The sequence below is a fragment of the Salvelinus alpinus genome, chromosome 23, assembly GCF_045679555.1.
Source record: "Salvelinus alpinus chromosome 23, SLU_Salpinus.1, whole genome shotgun sequence".
NCBI lineage: Eukaryota > Metazoa > Chordata > Actinopteri > Salmoniformes > Salmonidae > Salvelinus > Salvelinus alpinus.
The window spans coordinates 33,667,596-33,695,461 of record NC_092108.1 but is presented as its reverse complement, the minus strand read 5'-3'; the positions used below and the strand labels follow the sequence as shown (position 1 = coordinate 33,695,461).

At 43.0% G+C, this 27,866-nt stretch overlaps 1 protein-coding gene across 4 annotated transcripts in view; it reads left to right on the top strand.

The window, feature by feature from the left end:
• The window catches only part of LOC139550838 (receptor-type tyrosine-protein phosphatase N2-like), a 144,659-nt gene that overhangs the window by 82,247 nt on the left and 34,546 nt on the right, over nt 1–27,866 (top strand). For all 4 annotated transcript variants that reach the window (XM_071362035.1, XM_071362034.1, XM_071362036.1 and 1 more), the window contains one exon: nt 1,432–1,496. In XM_071362035.1, the coding sequence (XP_071218136.1) occupies nt 1,432–1,496 (65 nt within the window). The remainder of the gene's footprint in view (nt 1–1,431; nt 1,497–27,866) is intronic.

Genomic DNA, 27,866 nt, shown 5'->3' with positions numbered 1-27,866 from the left:
TTTATTTGTTTGACTGTTTATTTGTTTGATTATTTATTTGTTTGATTGTTTATTGTATGCTCATCAGGCTGTGGTGTGTGGTTGTAGTTAATTGATCTTGTCTGGGTTTTAATGTCCATGTCTTTCATGGGCATATCTTTGTGAATTAAACCTCACTTGCAAAGGCAATACGTTACCACTAGCTGCGCCCTAGTGTCCTCTCTGCGGTGCATTTACTGAACAGTGGTGTAATGGTCATGGAGTTGTAGACTGACTGGTTCAGTGGAAACGGCCAAGTGCTCATCACTAAGTGTGTGTGTAGCCCAGGTGGTGTGCTCTGACAGCATTATTAAGACGTCCTCTTTGACAGGACCGACCACGGCGGACAAGGTGGTCACACTCCCCTCCTCGGGTTCAGAGTTCAGTTCACCAAGGAGGTAGAGAACCTCAATCAAATTACCCATCTGAAGCCGCACAACGTAATTATACGGGACTCTGTATAAATTGGCGAGAGCAAATAATTGCTGTGATTGATTAAAACACTAATTAGATTAACATTATATAGAGTTGAGGGTTTGTGTTGCAAATGGCACCCTATTCCCTACATAGTGCACTACTTTTGACCAGAGCCCTATGGGCACTACTTTTGACCAGAGCCCTATGAGCGCTGGTAAAATGAAGTGCACTATGAAGGGAATAGGGTGCCATTTGAGACGCACTCAAACTCTCCCCAGGTTATTTGCATATCCTTTATCTGCCGGATGTGTCAACAAAGGAGGTGCTTTCACATGGAAAACATAGTGAATTAATTTATGAACAGTTTTTCATAACATTTTGTTCTTCCTGTAAAATGGGTCCTGTCAAATTTCAATTAAACCTCAAAATGATTTCCTCTTAAGGCAGAGGAAGGAAGATTCAAAAGGAGTTTTATAATTCTATTTCGGGGAAGATTTGCCTTAATATTCAACTCTTGCAAAAAGAGATATAACTCAGAGAAGATGCTTATTGCTAGTTCAGTGTACTAGAGGTAAATAAACCTTTAGGTAAATCTACCTGTACTTGTTATCTACTAATCTATTTCTACTCAATCTAATTGGTTAATAACTTGCACTGTTAGATTATATTGAGGAAGAATTTACTGGTAGAAAGACATCTAATAATGTCCTTCATAGTCTTGACCTTGTTTTGTAGACAGTTCCTTTCTAGACAGTAGAGATCTGTCTATGAATTCATCCCAAATTGCTCCCTATTGCCTATATAGTGTACTATAGGCGTCTATCAAAAGTAGTGAACTATTTAGGGAACAGGGTGCCATTTGGAACGCAAGCATGGCCTGTCTGTTTCCTCTGGGAGTGAAGGCCGCTTCTCTTACTGCCACCTCCTCCACACATTCCACTGTAAGAGTGATTGACGCCTCTGTCTCACAAAGGCTGCTGTTTCTCCCCTTCACAGTTCGCCAGAAGGATGCAGTGGAGAAGGAGGCCAAGGTGATCATTCTGGAGGCTGGAATCACAGATGTAAGTTCCCTTCTTTATATGGGTTTGACTCAAATGACACCCTATTCCCTATGTAGTACATTACTTTTGACCAGGGCCCATAGGGCAGGTAGTGCCTCCAATAGGGCCCATAGTCTCTGGTTAACAGTTGTGCAGTATATAGGGAATAGGGTTCCATTTGGAAAGCAGCCATGATCTCAGACTGTGAGATTATTTTTGATAGTTTAAATTGTCCTATGTCATTTATTTGAGTGTTTTCCTCATGGGCTGCTACAGCAAAGCACATTTGTGAAGAAGTACACTTTCCTGAGAGCATAATTAAATATTTTGACAGATTCTGTGTGAAAGAGAAATAGTGACCGTAGAGCAAACGAACTGACAAATTCTTTATTTTCTGTGTTCGGCACTTACAAAGCACCTTTATGCACCAGTTGAAAAAGCACCGTTACCGAGCGTCCATTTTTAGTACCCACTCTGACTGGCTGGCTCTCCTGGGCTCCACTCGTGAACATTACCATTCTCTGCTACCTCTCTATTAAATACGCTGTGGAGTGTCTCTCCTCTCTCTGTTATTGATTCAGCAGTAATTCTGCCTCAATGACTGTGTCACATTCACACCGTCAATCAAAATGGCAGGGATGAGCTCAACGCGTCTGGTGAGAGAGACAGAGAGAGAGAGAGAGATGAGAGCGAGGGAGGAGGGAATTCAATACCTAGCCAGAATGGACCCTATTATCACCAATTGAACTGCTGTTGTGAGAGAGAAGGGCTGTGTCCCAAATGGCACCATATTCCCAATGTAGTACACTACTTTTGACCAGGCCCATAGGGGTCTGGTAAAAAGTACTGCACTATGTAGGGAATAGGGTACATTTGGGACACAAATAAGGCATATTCAGATAATGTCTGGTGCTGCACTGCTACTGCTGCCCCCATCTCCCACTCCTTGGCCTTGCATTGGTCAGGTAGAGAGTTACTCCATTTCACAATTCTGTTCTGAAATGGATTCTCTCAGAACACTGAGATAGATTGATATCTACTGTGATCAGATAGGGGAGAGTGAGTTAGGTTTTTGCAAAGTGCCCACCTTCAAGATTTTTGAATTCTACATATGTTCTGTTGGACATCTTTTACGCATTATAGATTGTATGAGTCAAAACAGGTGATGGTGGCTAAAGTACCCATTTAATTTAGTAATAACTGAGTTTTAAATAGAACAGAAATACACATCTGTTGTTATAGCTTGCTGTGTTTTTACATTAGCCAACTCGAGCATCGGTTGTATCCAAAAAGGAACCTTTTCCCTACATAGTGCTCTCCTTTGGACCAGAGCCCTATGGGGGCAGTACATAGGAGAATAGGGTACCACTTGGGACACAAACATTGTTGTTTCCACACTTCTTCTACATGGGTCCAATTATGAGTGGAGTGAGATAAGGAGTCTGGGCAGAACTCAGATTATAATTGTCCTGGAGTAGTTTCCACTAATCCCAGTCAGTCCCTTGTGCTGCAACGCTGCTTTGTTCAGCTTGAATTGTTCTCCTTCCAATCTATTCTCAAAACGGTGTTTTAGACAGCCGTGGAAGGAATTAATCAAAGAGAAAACACAGGAGCGTGGTTAGATAGCCCCGCACAGCTATTTTAATTGATTACAACCGTTGTGGCTAGGGCTCTCTCCAGAGAGACTGGTTTGCATCCCAATTGGACTCTATTCCCTAGTAGTGCACAACTTTTGACCAGGGACCTTTATAAAAGAAGTGCACTAAATAGAGAATAGGGTGCCATTTGGGACGAAGCCACTGACGGCACACCTCTGTCCAAAAATAAGGATTAAAGCTGTCTGTTGTGGCTTTAGAACTATAAAGACAATACGGCTGGATGCCTTTATTGTGCGTCTGCCTCCTGATGACATGTTATAATTGTTTTGCTAGTGAGAAACAGACAAACATTGATTGCATTTGAAATAAATAAAAATAAAACAGATTATTTAATGATATGTCTGTTTACATGTCTGTTTACATTTTACATTGATTTCCAATACCTAGATGCCCTATTGGAAACCTTTGGAATATTGGAATATTTCGAATTGTTCATTAATGTGGATGATCGAGACCCATTTCAATGGATCAAGAGACAGTACTTCAGACAACATCTGTTTACAGGCATACAGACATTATCTCAGCTCATTTTCATTACAAAAAGAGCTACAAAAAATTATTGGGACATCAGAGTGATGGAGAGAAAGAATTCTGCATCTATTGTAATAGATATTCAAATGTATCTATGTGAAAATTTAATCAAGAACCTATTGAAGTGCTGGCCCTTTTTATGTTCAAGACACAGCATCCAAATGCGATTTGATATGGTAATGAGGCCCAGGGCGCATCCAAATGGGTCCTGGTCACAAGCAGTGCGTCATAGGGAATAGGGTGCCATTTGGGACACATTCCCACAGTGAGGCCTGTCGGCCAGGGGCATGCTGGGATAGCTCACGAGGTGTTCACCGCATCAGATGCTGCTCCTGGATTGCTGTGCTGCTGTTGCGCATAACTATAAATACAACGGCTGGGTGACTCTCACAGTTCAATACCAAACAGACTCACATATACTCTCCATCTATCTGTCTCGATCTCTCAATCTCTCCATCTCTCACTTTCTCTGTCTCTCTGTCTCTCTCTCTCATTTCTGTGTCATCACAGTATTTAAGAGATGTAATGCAAAGAGTTGTACTGTACTTGTCAGCTCGTTCAAAATGATCTGCGCTCATACCATCTTAGCAGGACTCACTGTTGGTAGTGACATATTTGTTTTGGTTCTGTAATGTGTAATGTATTGGTATGTACTCATAGGGTCCATTATTTGTCAACTAAACAACCCTCACAACTCACTATTTCCATTATTGCAAGGGGGAGGGAGGGATGTAGGTAGGTAGGGAGGGATGTAGGTAGGTAGGGAGGGATGTAGGTAGGTAGGGAGGGATGTAGGTAGGTAGGGAGGGATGTAGGTAGGTAGGGAGGGATGTAGGTAGGTAGGGATGTAGGGAGGGATGTAGGTAGGTAGGGAGGGATGTAGGTAGGTAGGGATGTAGGGAGGTAGGGAGGGAGGGATGTAGGAAGGGAGGGAGGGATGTAGGAAGGGAGGGAGGGAAGGGCATACTGAGCTAAACCAAGAGAAAGGAGCTGAGCATTGTGAGCTCATTGAGGGAGGGAGGGTGGGAGGGAGTAGTTGAGCAGTGTGAGCTCATTCCTGACCTTTAGAGCAGGTGGTTCCTGGGGCTGTTCCGGTCGGAGGTATGAGGAGACAGTCTGTAATCATCAACTCCCTTCCTTCTGCTCTGTGAGAGCATTAAGGCTCATTATGTGACTCAGGATGGGATCTCATCAGATGCATTCTGCGGAAAAAAATCCACAAAAATCCAGGTTCGGATAGGAGCTGTTGGAGACAGGAGGTAATGTTGATATAGGAGGAAGTGCCGCTCATGATGCAAAATGAAAGGAAATGTGTTTGGAAGGCTTTAGTATGTAAGCATACATTGAATGAACACTGACATACACACGTCATGTCAAATATGGAATGCAGAATTCAGCAGTAGTTGTAGATTACCTGCTTTAATAGAACACAATGCAGCTGACATAATGATGCTTGACATCTACCTTCAGCCCTTTATCTCATCTGCATTTGTGTGACTGTGCATATACTGCATACTGCACCAGCAGACATAGACATGGCTCACCCCAAACCCACTGGGCTCCAGCATCCCCCTGCTCACCCCAACCCCACTGGGCTCCAGCATCCCCCTACTCACCCCAACCCCACTGGGCTCCAGCATCCCCCTGCTCACCCCAACCCCACTGGGCTCCAGCATCCCCCTGCTCACCCCAACCACTGGGCTCCAGCATCCCCCTACTCACCCCAACCCCACTGGGCTCCAGCATCCCCCTGCTCACCCCAACCCCACTGGGCTCCAGCATCTCCCTGCTCACCCCAACCCCACTGGGCTCCAGCATCCCCCTGCTCACCCCAACCACACTGGGCTCCAGCATCCCCCTACTCACCCCAACCACACTGGGCTCCAGCATCCCCCTACTCACCCCAACCCCACTGGGCTCCAGCATCCCCCTGCTCACCCCAACCCCACTGGGCTCCAGCATCCCCCTGCTCACCCCAACCCCACTGGGCTCCAGCATCCCCCTGCTCACCCCAACCCCACTGGGCTCCAGCATCCAAGCTAATGGGAACCATTATAGCCGACGCAGTGTGTGGTGCTGTCACCTTAGCCAGATGCTAGAAACCTCATGCTGATTGCAAGTAATATTGCGATGAGGAGAAAGTGAAGTATGTTATGTTTTACACACATATATATATATATATACAGTGGGGAGAACAAGTATTTGATACACTGCCGATTTTGCAGGTTTTCCTACTTACAAAGCATGTAGAGGTCTGTAATTTTTATCATAGGTACACTTCAACTGTGAGAGACGGAATCTAAAACAAAAATCCAGAAAATCACATTGTATGATTTTTAACTAATTCCTTTGCATTTTATTGCATGACATAAGTATTTGATACATCAGAAAAGCAGAACCTAATATTTGGTACAGAAACCTTTGTTTGCAATTACAGAGATCATACGTTTCCTGTAGTTCTTGACCAGGTTTGCACACACTGCAGCAGGGATTTTGGCCCACTCCTCCATACAGACCTTCTCCAGATCCTTCAGGTTTCGGGGCTGTCGCTGGGCAATACGGAATTTCAGCTCCCTCCAAAGATTTTCTATTGGATTCAGGTCTGGAGACTGGCTAGACCACTCCAGGAACTTGAGATGCTTCTTACGGAGCCACTCCTTAGTTGCCCTGGCTGTGTGTTTCGGGTCGTTGTCATGCTGGAAGACCCAGCCACGACCCATCTTCAATGCTCTTACTGAGGGAAGGAGGTTGTTGGCCAAGATCTCGCGATACATGGCCCCATCCATCCTCCCCTCAATACGGTGCAGTCGTCCTGTCCCCTTTGCAGAAAAGCAGCCCCAAAGAATGATGTTTCCACCTCCATGCTTCACGTTTGGGATGGGTTCTTGGGGTTGTACTCATCCTTCTTCTTCCTCCAAACACAGCGAGTGGAGTTTAGACCAAAAAGTTGTATTTTTGTCTCATCAGACCACATGACCTTCTCCCATTCCTCCTCTGGATCATCCAGATGGTCATTGGCAAACTTCAGACGGGCCTGGACATGCGCTGGCTTGAGCAGGGGGACCTTGCGTGCGCTGCAGGATTTTAATCCATGACGGCGTAGTGTGTTACTAATGGTTTTCTTTGAGACTGTGGTCCCAGCTCTCTTCAGGTCATTGCCCAGGTCCTGCCGTGTAGTTCTGGGCTGATCCCTCACCTTCCTCATGATCATTGATGCCCCACGAGGTGATATCTTGCATGGAGCCCCAGACCGAGGGTGATTGACCGTCATCTGAACTTCTTCCATTTTCTAATAATTGCGCCAACAGTTGTTGCCTTCTCACCAAGCTGCTTGCCTATTGTCCTGTAGCCCATCCCAGCCTTGTGCAGGTCTACAATTTTATCCCTGATGTCCTTACACAGCTCTCTGGTCTTGGCCATTGTGGAGAGGTTGGAGTCTGTTTGATTGAGCGTGTGGACAGGTGTCTTTTATACAGGTAACGAGTTCAAACAGGTGCAGTTAATACAGGTAATGAGTGGAGAACAGGAGGGCTTCTTAAAGAAAAACTAACAGGTCTGTGAGAGCCGGAATTCTTACTGGTTGGTAGGTGATCAAATACTTATGTCATGCAATAAAATGCAAATTAATTACTTAAAAATCATACAATGTGATTTTCTGGATTTTTGTTTTAGATTCTGTCTCTCACAGTTGAAGTGTACCTATGATAAAAATTACAGACCTCTACATGCTTTGTAAGTAGGAAAACCTGCAAAATCGGCAGTGTATCAAATACTTGTTCTCCCCACTATATATATATATATATATATATACAGTGGGGAGAACAAGTATTTGATACACTGCCGATTTTGCAGGTTTTCCTACTTACAAAGCATGTAGAGGTCTGTAATTTTTATCATAGGTACACTTCAACTATGAGAGACGGAATCTAAAACAAAAATCCAGAAAATCACATTGTATGATTTTTAAGTAATTAATTTGCATTTTATTGCATGACATAAGTATTTGATACATCAGAAAAGCAGAACTTAATATTTGGTACAGAAACCTTTGTTTGCAATTACAGAGATCATACGTTTCCTGTAGTTCTTGACTAGGTTTGCACACACTGCAGCAGGGATTTTGGCCCACTCCTCCCTACAGATCTTCTCCAGATCCTTCAGGTTTCGGGGCTGTCGCTGGGCAATACGGACTTTCAGCTCCCTCCAAAGATTTTCTATTGGGTTCAGGTCTGGAGACTGGCTAGGCCACTCCAGGACCTTGAGATGCTTCTTACGGAGCCACTCCTTAGTTGCCATGGCTGTGTGCTTCGTGTCGTTGTCATGCTGGAAGACCCAGCCACGACCCATCTTCAATGCTCTTACTGAGGGAAGGAGGTTGTTGGCCAAGATCTCGCGATACATGGCCCCATCCATCCTCCCCTCAATACGGTGCAGTCGTCCTGTCCCCTTTGCAGAAAAGCATCCCCAAAGAATGATGTTTCCACCTCCATGCTTCACGGTTGGGATGGTGTTCTTGGGGTTGTACTCATACTTCTTCTTCCTCCAAACACGGCGAGTGGAGTTAGACCAAAAAGCTCTATTTTTGTCTCATCAGACCACATGACCTTCTCCCATTCCTCCTCTGGATCATCCAGATGGTCATTGGCAAACTTCAGACAGGCCTGGACATGCGCTGGCTTGAGCAGGGGGACCTTGCGTGCGCTGCAGGATTTTAATCCATGACGGCGTAGTGTGTTACTAATGGTTTTCTTTGAGACTGTGGTCCCAGCTCTCTTCAGGTCATTGACCAGGTCCTGCCGTGTAGTTCTGGGCTGATCCCTCACCTTCCTCATGATCATTGATGCCCCACGAGGTGAAATCTTGCATGGAGCCCCAGACCGAGGGTGATTGACCGTCATCTTGAACTTCTTCCATTTTCTAATAATTGCGCCAACAGTTGTTTCCTTCTCACCAAGCTGCTTGCCTATTGTCCTGTAGCCCATCCCAGCCTTGTGCAGGTCTACAATTATATCCCTGATGTCCTTACACAGCTCTCTGGTCTTGGCCATTGTGGAGAGGTTGGAATCTGTTTGATTGTGTGTGGACAGGTGTCTTTTATACAGGTAACGAGTTCAAACAGGTGCAGTTAATACAGGTAATGAGTGGAGAACAGGAGGGCTTCTTAAAGAAAAACTAACAGGTCTGTGAGAGCCGGAATTCTTACTGGTTGGTAGGTGATCAAATACTTATGTCATGCAATAAAATGCAAATTAATTATTTAAAAATCATACAATGTGATTTTCTGGATTTTTGTTTTAGATTCCGTCTCTCACAGTTGAAGTGTACCTATGATAAAAATTACAGACCTCTACATGCTTTGTAAGTAGGAAAACCTGCAAAATCGGCAGTGTATCAAATACTTGTTCTCCCCACTGTATATATATATATATATATATATATATATATATATATATATATATATATATATACAGTTGAAGTCGGAAGTTTACATACAGTTTAGCCAAATACATTTAAACTCAGTTTTTCACAATTCCTGACATTTAATCCCAGTAAAAATTCCCTGTCCTATGTCAGTTAGGATCACCACTTTATTTTAAGAACGTGAAATGTCAGAATAATAGTAGAGAGAATGATTTTTTTCAGCTTGTATTTCTTTGATCACATTCCCAGTGGGTCAGAAGTTTACATACACTCAATTAGTATTTGATAGCATTGCCTATAAATTGTTTAACTTGGGTGAAATGTTTTGGGTAGCCTTCCACAAGCTTCCTAAAATATGTTCTCCTGACAGAGCTGGTGTAACTGAGTCAGGATTGTAGGCCTCCTTGCTCGCACAGACTTTTTCAGTTCTGCCCACAAATTTTCTATAGGATTGAGGTCAGGGCTTTGTGATGGCCACTCCATACCTTGACTTTGTTGTCCTTAAGCCATTTTGCCACAACTTTGGAAGTATGCTTGGGGTCATTGTCCATTTGGAAGACCCATTTGCGACCAAGCTTTAACTTCCTGACTGATGTCTTGAGATGTTGCTTCAATATATCCACATAATTTTCCTTGCCCTCATGATGCCATCTATTTTGTGAAGTGCACCAGTCCCTCCTGCAGCAAAGCACCCCCACAACATGATGCTGCCACCCCGTGCTTTACGATTGGGATGGTGTTCTTTGGCTTGCAAGCCTTCCCCTTTTTCCTCCAAACATAATGATGGTCATTATGGCCAAAGAGTTATATTTTTGTTTCATCAGACCAGAGGACATTTCTCCAAAAAGTACGATCTTTGTCCCCATGTGCAGTTGCAAGCCGTAGTCTGGCTTTTTTATGGCGGTTTTGGAGCAGTAGCTTCTTCCCTGCTGAGCGGCCTTTCAGGTTATGTTGATATAGAACTTGTTTTACTGTGGATATAGATACTTTTGTACCTGTTTCCTCCAGCATCTTCACAAGGTCCTTTGCTGTTGTTCTGGGATTGATCTGCACTTTTTGCACCAAAGTAGGTTCATCTCTAGGAGACAGAACGCGTCTCCTTCCTGAGCGGTATGATGGCTGCGTGGTCCCATGGTGTTTATACTTGCTTACTATTGTTTGTACAGATGAACGTGGTACCTTCAGGTGTTTGGAAATTGCTCCCAAGGATGAACCAGACTTGTGGAGGTCTCCAATTTGTTTTCTGAGGTCTTGGCTGATTTCTTTTGATTTTCCCATGATGTCAAGCAAAGAGGCACTGAGTTTGAAGGTAGGTCTTGATAAACATCCACCGGTACACCTCCAATTGACTCAAATTATGTAAATTAGCCTATCAGAAGCGTCTAAAGCCATGACATAATTTTCTGGAATTTTCCAAGCTGTTTAAAGGCACAGTCAACTTAGTGTATGTAGACTTCTAACCCACTGCAATTGTGATACAGTGAATTATAAGTGAAATAATCTGTCTGTAAACAATTGTTGGAAAAATGACTTGTGTCATGCACAAAGTAGATGTCCTAACCAACTTCCCAAAACTATAGTTTGTTAACAAGAAATTTGTGGAGTGGTTGAAAAATGAGTTTTAATGACTCCATCCTAAGTGTATGTAAACTTCCGACTTCAACTGCATATATATATATACATATCCATTAATGTGGATTTAATATCACCTGTTAAATCCACTTCAATCAGTGTAAATGAAGAGGGGGCTGGTTAAAGAAAGATTTTTAAGTCTTGAGACAATTGAGACATGGATTGTGTATATGTGCCATTCAGAGGGTGAATGGGCAAGACAAAATATTTAAGTGCCTTTGAACAGGGTACGGTAGTAGGTGCCAAGCGCACCGGTTTGTGTCAAGAACTGCAACCTAGCTGGGTTTTTCATTCTCAACAGTTTCCTGTGTGTATCAAGAATGGTCCACCACCAAAAGGACATCTAGCCAACGGCAGGCCAGTTGTCGAAAGCAAGTCATTGAAAGAGGACAAAGGAGGCTGACACGAATTGTGCAGCGCAAAAGACAGACTACAGTTAGTCAACTGACAATCCAGTACAACATTGATACCCAGAGACCCATAAAAGAATGCACAACTCATCGTACCTTGACACGAATAGGGTATGGCAGCTGACAACCTTACAGAGCTGCACTTCTTTCAGCAAAAAACAAGAAGCTGAGGTTGCAGTGGGCTAAGGAACGAATACACTGGATGCTGGAGAATGGGAAAAACATTGCCTGGTCTGATGTATCCCGGTTCCTGCTGTTTCATGCTGATGGGAGGACGAGGGTAAGGAGAAAACCACATGAGTACATGCATGCCTCATATCAACATTACAGGCTGCTGGTGGTGTGATGGTGTGGTGGTGAGGGGTGTGTTTTCATGGCACACATTTGGCCCCTTGATAAAAGTGGAGCAACGTTTGAATGCCACAGGATATCTGATCATCATTGGGCATCCCATCATGGCAGCAGTGTATCCATCTTCAAATGTAGGGTTTCAGCAGGATAATGCCCCATGCCACAAGGCTAGGATTGTCCAGAAATGGTTCCACAAACACGATCGTGAATTTAGCTTACTGTGGTGGCCTTCCCAGTCACCAGATCTCAATCCAATTGAGCATCTTTGGGCTGAGATGGAACAAGCTATTCAGAGTAGAGATCCACTACCAGCCAACATAACACAACTGTGGGAGTCAACATGGGCCAGCATCCCTGAGGAACGCCTTCGACACCTTGTTGAGTCCATGCCCTGACGAATTGAGGCTGTTCTGAGGGCAAAGGTGGGTGCAACTCAATATTAGGAATGTGTTCCTAATGTTTTGTACGTACAAATGGATGCATGTGCTGTCCCATGTTGACTCCAGTGCTTCCCACAGTTGTGTCAAGTTGGCTGGATGTCCTTTGGGTGGTGGACCATTCTTGATACACACGGGAAACTGTTGAGTGTGAAAAACCCAGCAGCGTTGCAGTTCTTAACACACTCAAACCGGTGCGCTTGGCACCTACTACCATACCTCAAGGCTTAAAAATCCTTCTTTAACCGGTCTCCTTCCCTTAATCTACACTGGCTGAAGTGGATTTCACAGGAATCATAGCTTTCACCTGGATTCACATGGTCAGTATGTCATGGAAAGATGTTCCTAATGTTTTGTACAGTCAGTGTAGATGTTATGTTGTATATATTGAGACATCCTCCCAGCCAAGTAAGAGGTAAACATTCCATATTCTATATAATGATACCAACCTTTTCAAACATTGGATGTCTTCCAATCAAAGTAACATCGGTATTCAAATTAAAGCCACGTAAAGATTGCATCCATCCACAGATATTGCTGTAATCTCATTTACTTAAAAGGATGGGGGACAATAGGAAGACAATTTAAACAGCAGACGGCTCTGACTGCATCCAGAATGGCACCGTATTCCCTATATAGCGCAGTACTTTTACAAGAGCCCTATGGATCCTGGTCAAATGTAGTGCACTAAATAGGGAATAGGGTGCAGTTTGGGGCGCATTCTCTCTGTATTGGGGCAGCAGGTAGCAGTTAAGAATGTTTGGCCAGTAACCGAAAGTTTGCTGGTTCAAATCCCTGAGCCGACGAGGTGATAAATCCGTCGATGTGCCCTTGAGCAAGGAACTTAACCCTAAGTGCTCCTGTAAGTGGCTCTGGATAAGTGACAAAAACCGCCTCAGCAAACAAGCTGTCATTCCACAGAGACTGGAGACCAGAGGGAATTTAGAGAAAGACACAGCAATTACCAAATTATTATCTGTTATTAACAGTCAATGGCACCATGTCTTCATACATACAAAAACTGTCTTCATACATACAGAGCCGTGTTATCTGAACATACAGTTGAAGTCGGAAGTTTACATACACCTTAGCCAAATACATTTAAACTCAGTTTTTCCACAATTCCTGACGTTTTATCCTTGTAAAAATTCCCTGTCTTAGGTCAGTTAGGATCACCACTTTATTTTAAGAATGTGAAATGTCAGAATAATAGTAGAGAGAATGATTTATTTCAGGTTGTATTTCTTTCATCACATTCCCAGTGGGTCAGACGTTTACATACACTCAATTAGTATTTGGTAGCATTGCCTTTAAATTGTTTAACTTGGGTCAAATGTTTCGGGCAGCCTTCCACAAGCTTCCCACAATAAGCTGGATGAATTTTGGTCCATTCCTCCTGACAGAGCTGGTGTAACTGAGTCAGATTTGTAGGCCTCCTTGCTCGCACACGTCTTTTTCAGTTCTGCCCACAAATGTTCTATGGGATTGAGGTCAGGGCTTTGTGATGGCCACTCCTTGACTTTGTTGTCCTTAAGCCATTTTGCCACAACTTTGGACGTATGCTTGGGGTCATTGTCCATTTGGAAGACCCATTTGCGACCAGGCTTTAACTTAATGACTGATGTCTTGAGATGTTGCTTCAATATATCCACATCATTTTCCTTGCCATCTATTTTGTGAAGTGCACCAGTCCCTCCTGCAGCAAAGCACCCCCACAACATGATGCTGCCACCCCGTGCTCCACGTTTGGGATGGTGTTCTTCGGGCTTGCAAGCATCCCCCTTTTTTTTATGATTACAACCTAATTGTATGTAAACTTCTGACTTCAACTGTAGCTCATGATTTCTCTCCAGTACAAAGCCATGCTAGTACAATATTACAAAATGTCTGTCCCAAATGGCACCCGATTTCCTTAATAGTGCACTACTTTTGACGAGAGCTCTATGGGCCCTGGTCAAAAGTAGTGCACTTAATGGATAATAGGGTGCTATTTGAGATGCAACCAAGGTGTAGAGAACCAGAGATGACTACAGTTGTTATGGATTAGCTTCTTTCACTGTACTCATGCCAGGAGAGACATTGCTTAGGGCCTTTAAACCATGTTACGGTATGATGTTATGCTTTTTGGTAGTGAGATGGAAGAAGAGCCATGTGATCCTAACTGACAGTCTGCTGTACAGTACAGTAGTCCTCTGACATTGACAGGACCTGACTGAGCTATATAGTCTGCTTCAATGGTCATATACAGTACTATGATATGAAGGTCTACCTCCTCCCTTCAGCCATCCATCCCTCTATCCCTGCATCCCTCCCAGCAACCCCTACTTCCCTCCATCCGTCTGTCTCCCTCCCTGTACCCATCTCGCCCTCCATCTCCCTCTCCCTTACAAGAATGTGATACACTGCCTTTTACCTAGAATCACTAATCATGTTGTGACATTTATTTTATATCCACATGTTATTGTTTTTCTATTGTGGCTCTACTTTGTTTTAATAAGATGAACCTCACAACGTAGTCTCGCTCTTAAATATAATTGAAATTAGAAACTATATACAGTAAATTAAATGCTTGAAGTGATAAATAGTGGAACTTTGTTCATTTGTAGGCTGATACTGGTGTTGTTGTTTTACGTGTGCATTTAATAGATTACTTTAGTCATAATCTTGTTGATTGTCTCCCTTTATCTGCAAATTGAGTCATTTTTAATCAGAGCATGCAGTGTGTGCTGAACAATTAGCTGGAGTTCTTTTTCCCTTTAGCGTATTACTGGTGTCTGCTGTATTCCCTACCTGATCAAACACAGTAGGATTTCTACTTCTCTATTATGATTAGTAATTGGCACTTCCAGCCATTTCACCAACATCACATGTACTATTACTTTTCAACAACACTCTCCTCTGGAGTAGAGAGAGACAGAGAGAGACAGAGAGAGACAGAGAGAGACAGAGAGAGACAGAGAGAGAGAGAGACAGAGAGAGACAGAGAGAGACAGAGAGAGACAGAGAGAGACACAGAGAGAGACACAGAGAGAGACACAGAGAGAGACACAGAGAGAGACACAGAGAGAGAGAGAGAGACAGAGAGAGAGACAGAGAGAGAGACAGAGAGAGAGACAGAGAGAGAGACAGAGAGAGAGACAGAGAGAGAGACAGAGAGAGAGACAGAGAGAGAGAGAGAGACAGAGAGAGAGACAGAGAGAGACAGAGAGAGACACAGAGAGAGAGACAGAGAGAGAGACAGGTGGAGAGAGATCTCCCTCCAGCTTAACCTTGGTAGCTTTTATCAACTAATTACTAAAAAGATTTCATCATTGATGATGGCAATGATGGCAATACCACTATTCAGACCGCACCACCAAACAGTCAATTTATCCTATCCCAGACCCCCCCAAAAAATCCTCTATTTCACAATGGACAGATTTATCCTTAGGATCACAGTGAAAAGATTTAAACGTTGATGGAGTTTTATCTGTTTCCTCTCAAAGGGCATCTCTAAAATACACCCCTGTAGGATAGGAAGGTCTCTGTGGAGATGAGGCACATCTACTACCAATAGATACATTTCAAATGAGTAGCTAATAATCAAATCTTTCCATTTTAATACGCATAAACAACCAAAGTAGAACAGGCATGCCCCATGAAATGAGCAAAAGCCCAAATGTAATGGATGAATACCTGTCTGAGGTATCTGTCACAAGTGACTGATTGCATATCAATTATAAATGCATAAGGAGAAATTTGATTAGAATGTTTTTTAAATTAAAATAGAAGGTTCAGGAGTTTCTCACCTCCCCTCCTCCCTTTCAGTCAATGACTAATGAAAGAAAGGCTTCAGCACATTTTTGTTTTAGTGGCAACATTTATTTGGAATATGATTCATTTTTCATTTCATTTTCATATTTAAATGTATTTGAATTGCACATTGCAGAGCTAGAGCAAGATAGCTATACTGTGCTGTAAAATGCTTCTTAGACCTGAACAAAGTCTACAAATTCACACGTTCGCTTAAGGGAACAGAGTCTTCATGTAAAAAGAGTATCAAGCTCAGAAGCTAATCCTAGTTTCTTATCCCTACACCCTGTCCAGACATTCCCCCATGTTGCTGTGTGTGTGCCAGCCCATTACCATTGGCCACCCTTCCTCAGATTAGCACTAATTAAACTGTGAAATCAGAGCCATTTCCTTAAGTCACTCAGTACACCATGAGACATGAGCCTGGCTAGAGAGAGGGGTGGTGAGGGGACAGCTCGGGCTCAAGCACCCTGGCCCACTGCCACTCTCCCCCCCACTAACCCTCAGAGACATGTATGCATCCCAAATGGCACCCAATTCCGAGTAGTGAACTATACAGTTTAGTCATTAAGCAGACACTCTTATCCAGAGTGACTTACAGGAGCAATTAGGGTTAAGTACCTTGCTCAAGGGAACATCAACAGATTTTTCACCTTGTCGGCTCTGTGATTCGAACCAGCGACCTTTTGGTTACCGGCCCAACGCCCATAACCGCTACATAGTGCAGGTAGCCTAGTGGTTAAGAGTGTTGGGCCGGTAACCAAACGGTTGCTGTTTCGAATCGCCATGCCGACTGTTGATGTGACCTTGAGCAATGCACTTAACCCTAATTGCTCCTGTAAGTCGCTCTGGATAAGTGTCTGCTAAATGACTGAAATGTAAATACCAAGGCATTTGAAAAGCATCCATAAGCTGCTTGCCTCGAAGACATTTTGATTTGAGGGCGGGTCAAATTGGTGTTTGAGGGGTGGGGTGGGTGGGGTTGGGAGGGGCCCCGGGGGTGGGGGTGAGGGGGGTGTTGTTGTCATGACAATAACATGGGCCTGGTCCAGAGGGGGTGAATCTAATGATGAATAATTATGCAAGCTTTTAGTGGTTTCTATTTTTTCCCCCTCCCGTTGTGAAAAATATGACCTCCCCCCTGACTCATAGTGTTTAAAAAAACAAAAATTACTTTGATAAATGGCGACAAAATTGTTACGAAAAACGTGCAACAGTGTTTCCCTCTGGCTGTGTTAGGAGGCAATTTTGTTACTAGTGCTCTCAGGTCATTAGTGTATAATACTCACCCAGTCGGTGGTTTTCTTCTGCGCCTAATGTGGCTAATAAGAGAACGCCAGCGACATGCACACTGCATTAATGACACTATGAGGGTCAGTTGATGAATACATGTCTGTACTAAGAGGTGGCCTATCCTTTCTCAGTTACAGTCGAGACAGTTAAGGAGTTCTCTGTAGCTCAGGTGGTAGAGCGTGGCTTTGCCACTTGCAATGCCAGAATAGTGGGTTTCGATTCGTGGGACCACCCAAACGTAAAATGTATGCAAGCGTGACCGTAAGTCGCTTTGGATAAAAGCGTCTGCTAAATGGCATACACTACCGCTCAAAAGTTTTAGAACACCTACTCATTCAAGGGTTTTTCTTTATTTTTACTATTTTTTACATTGTAGAATAATAGTGAAGATATCAAAACTATGAAATAACACATATGGAATCACGTAGTAACCAAAAAAGTGTTAAACAAATCAAAATATATTTTATATTTGAGATTCTTCAAATAGCCACCCTTTGCCTTGATCACAGCTTTGCACACTCTTGGCATTCTCTCAATTATACATTGTATATAAGAAATCATTATTTATTTTCCTCTTTGTTTCCTGTAAGTAGCTTAATTTGAGAGTTATTGTATTCCTTCCTGTATTTCAGTGAGACTCTCACATGTTTAGAATAGAATAGCATAATTTCTCCTTGGGTCCTGTATATAATATATGACTAACAGCTGTAACGGGCCACCTCACTGACAACAGCACAGCACATCCCCGGCTAGCCACCTCTAACATTATGCTAGTGACATGTATCCACATAGAGAGCCATCACGTTTAGCGGATAATGGATATGCATTGAACATGGTGCTCAGTTCCTTTCAAAGTTTCTCCGTTCACTCCGGCAGATACTCATGTATTCAGTCAAAAGACACTTGGGAGTGAAAACGTCTCCTCCCAACAAGCAACTCTTTTCAGAATTTGAATTGTGTTCATACCGTACATAGAGCTTTTCAACATAGAGCACTCCCACACACACATACACACACAACCCCCCACCAAACACACACCACCCCACACAAAACACACACACCACCCCTCACATACAAACGTGGCAGTAATGGATGTGTGGGGGATTCAATCCGAAGGATAAGATGGGCGGTGACAGGCGTACCATTCACCTTGATCACCGGCATGTTGTTGGCTTTGAACTGTGCTGCATGCTAACGAATGGGCTTTTAGCTAGAGAATAATGAGGAAGACGCTTTTAACAAGCTCATCTTAGAGGCATATTGGTGATTACATACAGTAGGATAGGCTGCTGTTGGAAATGAGCTTTGGAGGCTCAGTGCATGCTGTTGTTTGTGTGGATATGTATGTGTGACAGTGAGAACATTAGCAGTGTTGTCTCTCTCTCTCTCACACGCACACACATAATTCATACAATACCACAACACATATTTATTATTCATAGGTTTGTTTATTTGAGTGAAATGCCCCCATTCTATTTTGGCCTGTGTTTGGTAATGCAGAGTTAAAGAGGGCTGCAGGCATTTTTATCTAGTGAAGAATGTAACTACAGTTGCTGAATGTACAGTGTAGATGCTATTAATGATTCATCACAATATTTCAAAGGCTGTAGCAAAATTGTGTTGTGCTTTATACAATACATATAATTACATTTCCATTGGAACACATCAATAAGAATGTTGAAATACCCTTACTGTAGATGCGTTGTATAGAATTGACAAGACATAGAATAGACGTAGAATAGAAAATAGATGCTGTATATTATTTGTGTTGGAGTTACCGAAGACCTTTGGCTGCAGTTTGGTTCTGCCACAACGCTTTCCTGACCAATTCACTCTGATTGTACCAGCCACCTGGCCAAGAAAGCAATGGCATTTTGAGGAGCTCTCTCTCTCTCTCTCTCTCTTTGTCTGTGAATACACAGAGACATTTTTTTCTTCCCTGGGCATCAAAACAACCTTTCTTTTCTCTTTTCTCCCTGCCATCAATAGGAGCGGCAGCTGACTCTTCAAGCTCAATGCATCACGTCTGTCTGCCTCCACAGCAATCACCTTCATCACGAATCAGTCTCAGACAGGGAGAATGCCTCAAAGCCTCTAAAATGAATTGTCTCTTTTTGTTCGAGGCAGACTGAGGGGATTGTGATAACAATAAGGTCCCCCACAATTATACGCTTTTTCTTTTACATCTGGTACTACCACTACTACTATTTCTACCACTTCTACCACTAATACCACTAATTCTTCCACCGAATACAATTACTACTACTACTACCATTATTACCACTACTACTACTTCTACTACTACTTCTACCGCTACTTATTCTACCAATACTACTTCTACTAACATTACTACTTCTACTACTACCACTACCACTACTACTACCACAAATACTTCTACCACGAATACTTCTACCACTACTTATTCCATCACTACTACTACTACTACTACTACTACCACTACTACCACTACTACTACCACTACTACTTCTACCACTAATACTACTAACACCACTTATTTTACCACTACTACTTCTACTACCATTACTACCACTACTACTACCACTATTACTACTACCACTACCACTACTACTACCACTTCTACTACTATTTCTTCCACCAATACTACTACTACCATTATTACCACTACTACTACTTCTACCACTAATACTTCCACCACTACGTATTTTACCACTACTACTTCTACTACCATTACTACCACTACTACTACCACTACTACCACTTCTACTACTATTTATACCACTAATACCACTACTTCTTCCACCAATACTACTACTACTACCATTATTACCACTACTACTACTACTACTACCATTATTACCACTACTACTTATTCTACCAATACTACTTCTACTAACAGTACTACTTCTACCACTACTACTACCACTGCTACTACCACAAATACTTCTACCACGAATACTTCTACCACTACTTATTCTACCACTACTACTACTACTACTACTATTACTACCACTACTACTACCACTACTACTACCACTACTACTACCACAAATACTTCTACCACGAATACTTCTACCACTACTTATTCTACATTTACATTTACATTTAAGTCATTTAGCAGACGCTCTTATCCAGAGCGACTTACAAGTTGGTGCATTCACCTTATGATATCCAGTGGAACAACCACTTTACAATAGTGCATCTAACTCTTTTAAGGGGGGGGGGGGGTTAGAAGGATTACTTTATCCTATCCTAGGTATTCCTTAGAGGTGGTGTTTCAGGTGTTTCCGGAAGGTGGTGATTGACTCCGCTGACCTGGCGTCGTGGGGGAGTTTGTTCCACCATTGGGGTGCCAGAGCAGCGAACAGTTTTGACTGGGCTGAGTGGGAGCTGTACTTCCTCAGAGGTAGGGAGGCGAGCAGGCCAGAGGTGGATGAATGCAGTGCCCTTGTTTGGGTGTAGGGCCTGATCAGAGCCTGAAGGTACGGAGGTGCTGTTCCCCTCACAGCTCCGTAGGCAAGCACCATGGTCTTGTAGCGGATGCGAGCTTCAACTGGAAGCCAGTGGAGAGAGCGGAGGAGCGGGGTGACGTGAGAGAACTTGGGAAGGTTGAACACCAGACGGGCTGCGGCGTTCTGGATGAGTTGTAGGGGTTTAATGGCACAGGCAGGGAGCCCAGCCAACAGCGAGTTGCAGTAGTCCAGACGGGAGATGACAAGTGCGTGGATTAGGACCTGCGCCGCTTCCTGTGTGAGGCAGGGTCGTACTCTGCGAATGTTGTAGAGCATGAACCTACAGGAACGGGTCACCGCCTTGATGTTAGTTGAGAACGACAGCGTGTTGTCCAGGATCACGCCAAGGTTCTTAGCACTCTGGGAGGAGGACACAATGGAGTTGTCAACCGTGATGGCGAGATCATGGAACGGGCAGTCCTTCCCTGGGAGGAAGAGCAGCTCCGTCTTGCCGAGGTTCAGCTTGAGGTGGTGATCCGTCATCCACACTGATATGTCTGCCAGACATGCAGAGATGCGATTCGCCACCTGGTTATCAGAAGGGGGAAAGGAGAAGATTAATTGTGTGTCGTCTGCATAGCAATGATAGGAGAGACCATGTGAGGATATGACAGAGCCAAGTGACTTGGTGTATAGCGAGAATAGGAAAGGGCCTAGAACAGAGCCCTGGGGGACACCAGTGGTGAGAGCACGTGGTGCGGAGACAGATTCTCGCCACGCCACCTGGTAGGAGCAACCTGTCAGGTAGGACGCAATCCAAGCGTGGGCCGCGCCGGAGATGCCCAACTCTGAGAGGGTGGAGAGGAGGATCTGATGGTTCACTGTATCAAAGGCAGCCGATAGGTCTAGAAGGATGAGAGCAGAGGAGAGAGAGTTAGCTTTAGCAGTGCGGAGCGCCTCCCGTGACACAGAGAAGAGCAGTCTCAGTTGAATGACTAGTCTTGAAACCTGACTGATTTGGATCAAGAAGGTCATTCTGAGAGAGATAGCAGGAGAGCTGGCCAAGGACGGCACGTTCAAGAGTTTTGGAGAGAAAAGAAAGAAGGGATACTGGTCTGTAGTTGTTGACATCAGAGGGATCGAGTGTAGGTTTTTTCAGCAGGGGTGCAACTCTCGCTCTCTTGAAGGCGGAAGGGACGTAGCCAGCGGTCAAGGATGAGTTGATGAGCGAGGTGAGGTAAGGGAGAAGGTCTCCGGAAATGGCCTGGAGAAGAGAGGAGGGGATAGGGTCAAGCGGGCAGGTTGTTGGACGCGAGATTTCATCTGGAGAGAGAGGGGAGAAAGAGGTCAAAGCACAGGGTAGGGCAGTGTGAGCAGAACCAACGGTGTCGTTTGACTTAGCAAACGAGGATCGGATGTCGTCGACCTTCTTTTCAAAATGGTTGACGAAGTCATCCGCAGAGATACCATTACTACCACTACTACTACTACCACTACTACTTCTACCACTAATACTTCTAGCACTACTTATTTTACCACTACTACTTATACTACCATTACTACCACTACTACTACTACCACTACCACTACTACCACTACTACTACCACTACTTCTATTACCACTACTTCTACTACCAGTACTACCACTACTACTTTTACTACCACTACTACTACTGCCACTACCATTACTACCACTGCCACTACCATTACTACCACTGCCACTACCATTACTACTACTACCACTACCACTACCACTACTACTACCATTACTACCACTACTACTACTACTTGTACTACTACTTCTAATACTTATACCACTACTTATTCCACCACTACTACTTCTACTACCACTACTACTACCATTACTAGTTCTACCACTACTTCTACCACTAATACTTCTACCACTACTACTACCACTTTTACTTCTAATACTTCTACCACTACTTATTCTACTACTTCTACTACCATTACTACTACTACTACTACCACTAGCACTACTTCTAGCACTACTACCACTACCACCAACACAACAATCACTATTACTACTACTACCACTACTACCAGTACTACTACTACTACTACTACTACTACTACTAATACTACTACTACCACTACTACTACCACCACTACTACTACTACTACTACCACTACTACTACTACTACCACTACCACTACGCCTACCACTACCACCACTACTACTACTACCACTACTAACACTACTACTACCACTACTACCACTACCACTAATACTACTACTACCACTAATACTACTACTACTACTACCACTACCACTACTACTATTACCACTACTACCACTACCACCCCTACCACTACAACCACTACCAGTACCACTACCACTACTACTACTACCACTACTACCACTACCAGTACAACTACCACTACCACTACTACCACTAACACTACTACAACTACCACTACTACCACTACCACTACTACTACTACTACTACTACTACTAGTACTACTACCACTACCACTACTAATACTACTACTACTGCTACTTCTACTACCACTACTACTACTACCACTACTACTGCTACTACCATTACTACTACCACTACCACTACTACTACTATCACTACTACTACTGCTACTACTACTACTACTGCTACTACTACTTCTACCACTACCACTACTACTCCTACTACCACTACTACTACCACTACCACTACCACTTCTACCACTACTACTACTACTACTACACTCTCAAGCGCTCACTGTTCTTCCTATTCATTTAAATCCTACATTCTGGAAACAATTGATGCTTATAACCACGGAATAAAGGGTGTGACTGTGTAAGAATTGATCATTCATGATCATTTGATTCTTTATTTGAGAATTAATTGTGAGAAAATAACTATTATTCCAAGGTGGCCCTGTTATTTTATTCTCTTCTGCAAAGTGATGATCAAAATTGAAAGGATAGAGTATGTTTCAGATGTAAATTAAAGCCTACCATTATTAACCCTCTTTTAAAAGGAATGATTATGTGAAAAACCAAGGTCTATGTGACCTGGGTTGTGAAATCAAGCACACAGCATGAAATTCTCTATTTGGGTTGAAATCCTGGAGACGCCTGTCAGACTGCAGACTGAGCCTGAACCCAGCCAGTCTCTCCAGCACACACACACATACACACACACACACACACACACACACACACACACACACACACACACACACACACACACACACACACACACACACACACACACACACACACACACACACACACACACACACACTGGTTATGTGGGCTTGCTTGTCATGCAATTTTCCACCTTGTGAAGTGAGCTTAGGTAGGTGTGTCTGTATCCCAAATGGCACCCTGTGTCCTATATAGTGCACAACTTTTGACCAGGGCTCACAAAAGTACTATATAGGGAATAGGGCACAATTTGGGATGCAGACACACACACACCTACCTAAGCTCACTTCACAAGGTGGAAAATTGACCAGCGTGAAGAAGCACCCGGACTCCAGAGAAAAAAGGCTTCCTTAGCTTGCTTATTCTTTCTGTGTCCAAGCCTTTTCACTATCACTATAGAGCCTCTCTGCCCATATGAAATGCCTTGTCACAGTTGGTTTGTCAGCAGCAGAGAGAGGATGTGGAGGCCACTGGCCAGATGTTATTTATGCGTAATAATGTACTGTAGCCTATCTTGCGGGTGTCATTAAGGTTAGCTATGGGCCCTGGTCAAAAGTAGTGCACTATATAGGGAATAGGGTACCATTTGAGACACATCCAGGCTTTTGCGTTGCACGTTTGTTTTGATCGTAATACCAAGAGACACAGGGGGTTGTGGGGGATGGGAAATGAGTGGTGTCTAAAAGGTGGACAGATTAGTTTGGTGGTCCGCTACTGAATTTGTGCTGTCAGCTTGGCAAAATAAGTTACACTGAAACCTAGTTTTCCCATTGAAGGATATTAGTCTTGGTGCACAGTCTCTCATTTCACTGGTTAGGCTCAAACAAATGGAAATGTGAAAAAAAACGTATTGCCGTAGCATCATGGACACGAGAGGTCAGGGAACTTACCGCTTTTGGTACCTCAGTCGGAGAGGAAGCTATTGGATAGTAAATAAATATACATTCATAAATTCCAATATATTTTTGCCTTTTTAACTCTGTTTAATCCACCACATATGCTCTTCTTACTTTAGCGTTTTCAGATGCTGCTTAGAGGGAGAAAGACCCTGGGCTAGCCAGCCTATCCTAATGGAAAGCGTTTGCATGCTGCTAAGGGGGAAATTAGATATTGGAGCTGTAAGCTGTAGCTGGCTGTGGCGTCCTTTCTGTTTGTCCGATTGCAGCCTGGTGCAGAGTGAAAGCGCCCGGTTTTGTCCCTGTGCTGAGCCTGTCACCTCCAGCTGTCACACAGGAGAACAATGGACCGACACAGGAGGAGTTGGGCCTGAATAGAAAGATAAACTGAAGAGTCCTACCAAGTCTTGTCGTCTGCATTAGACAGGATCTCCTTCCCTCCTGTTCTAAGGATTTGTCCCAAATGACACCCTTTTCCCTTGTGCACAACATTTTACCAGAGATCAAAAGTAGTGCAATGTGTAGGGAAGAGTGAGCCATTTGTGACGTTCTTTAACCCTTTCTCTCCCCTCTGATCCACGTGCCCCCCCCCCCCCTCCTGGGTTCTCAGACCCAGCCACCCAGCCTTCCTTCCCCCATGTTTTCTGCAGCTGTTGCCCTCCATAGGATCAGCCCTTTCTGTGATAATAACTAATTAGCAGTATGTGTTGATTGGTTTTTTGGAGGGATGTTTGTCCTTGTGTGTACTGTAGCGAAATAAGTCTCTGCTCCCTCTCTCTACATACCTAGGTTTTTTGAGGATAGGACATTGTGAGTCACTACTGCAGTGCATGGTCAAGGCTGGCAAATGCAATACCAAAATCAGATACATCGTTTTGTGTCAGCAGGACTGGCATAAGACATCAGGAATGAATAATGGTTGTCAAGTTTTACTTTTAATGATGGAAATATATATATATATTTACAGGTGAATGATAAGGTAGGCTACAGTTAAGTAGCATAGTCTTACTGTACAGGCTTACTGTAAATCTGGGGATAACATGTACAGAATAAGCTATAGCCTACAGTTGAACAGCTAAAGGATGATTTTCAACCCATAGGAAAAATATATACAGTATATGTGGTTCAACCCATTTATTTCCAATAATTGAATATCCAAAAAAGAAACAAAATAAATATAAAGATCCTAGTTAGGCTATTCCATAAGATAAGAAATCCCAAACAATTGTACAAATGAGAGGCAGGCAAGCGCAGGGTCCATTCATATTCCCGACAAGCTTTTCAACAGCCAGCTCTGAGCTCTCCTCAAGCTTTCGCTACACAGTCGGCAACATGTGGAGGCATCACCATAGCAACCATTGGATGTGACATGTGGTACAGACAGGGACCCGAGGGCCGCTGAATATAAGGAGGGGCTCGATCCCCTACTTTGTCCAACGCGAATAAATCATCACCCACACACATCTCCGCCACTCCTTTCCGCGGGAGTAGCGTGCTCGTATGGTTGAGGTTTCTCTAAAGAGTTTGTCGAGGAAAAAATACGCTATTGGTGTATTTTATTTTTCTCCAAGCTTTCACCTCATTTGAGGAGAAGGCTTACCGTTCAGGGCAACCGCAGCCGTGCGCCTTTGTCACGGCTGAATTGAATGGAAGAGAGAGACTGTGAACTTTTGATAGATGAAAGAACGGAGTGAGAGGAGTCATTCACGCTGATGTTACCGCCGCTGCTAGTGTCTATGCATCGACTGCCGTGTCGTGCGTGCTCTCGGATGGAATAGGGAATAGCTGAAGCTCAAGGAATCTGTAACATCTCAACATGAATTTGGGTAAATACTCGTATCAGATTAGGCGACGCATTATTGCAACACCATTTGGCTTCACTTCTCTCTATCTCGAGATATATCATGTTCAGCAAGTGCATGTGGTCTATTGGTGATAATCATCCAAATGGACTTGGATAAGATTATTTTGATTGTGTTTTGAGTTCATATGCTTATCTATTAACATATTTTGTTTTGTCATACATAGGCTATAGCCTACTGGTCTTTTTGGATAATTGCGCATTACGCATGACGTTGTTGTATTTCATATGGTGACCATGCCTAATCCTCTGTTGGTATCAGTATATATTAATTAACCATAACCTGAAATATAAATTCAGTGGGCACGTATTTGTAATTTATTTCTCTCACATTTTCGACCTATTTTGACCACTCTTCTATAGCAATCCAATCTGAAGTTAATGCGCGGTGCACCATGTAGCCTACCTGGAGTTTACGCATTAAGAAGATTGACGGCTCACAGTTGCCAGGGGTCAACTCAGTGCATATTTCTGTAGCCTACACACAGTCTTTTATATTTGAATCAAAACTGTTCAAAAATGTAATTTTGGGGTGGTTATTTTTGGTTATCTAGTCTATTTATTATGTGGTATGCTGATATATTGAAGTGAACAGACCTTATTGAAATATAGAACCGTTATTATGCCTGCAATAGTGGCACTTATATATGGAGAATTTACTTGTTTTAAGGGTGTGTACAAATCATTCATTTGGAGGACCATCATGCATCACAATATGAGTGTACATATCAAAGTTATAGGCTATCTATGTTTGCCAGTTTGCCAGACTGAGATCCAAAGAACTGAATAGAATGGAAACAACTTCCACTAGAGGCGGCCTATATATATATATATAAAATGTCTGTGTGTATATATATGTGTGTGTATATATATGTGTGTAAATATATATATGTATGTATGTATGTGTGTGTGTGTATATATATATATATATAAATGTCTGTGTGTATATATATGTGTGTGTATATATATGTGTGTAAATATATATGTATGTATGTGTGTGTGTATATATATATATATATATATATATATATATATATATATATATACACACATACACACATACACACATACATACATACATATATATATATATATATATATATACACACACATACATACATATATATATTTACACACATATATACACACATATATATATATACACACAGACATTATATATATATATATAATGATTGATATTATGTGTGGTAAATTGTGTGGTAAATTGTGTTAACAATTTATAAACTCTTGAACCGTTAAATTGTTCTCTTGAAAAGTGTGTGTGTATGTGTGTGTGTGTGTGTGTGTGTGTGTGTGTGTGTGTGTGTGTGTGTGTGTGTGTGTGTGTGTGTGTGTGTGTGTGTGTGTGTGTGTGTGTGTGTGTGTGTGTGTGTGCATGCCTGTTTGCTGAAAGGTTTTGTAAATGGGGGTGAACTTTTCAAAGGCATTGTATTATCCGAGGTTAGGGAGAGATCATTGTTTCCTCACAAGTAGCTGGCTGAAAACAATAG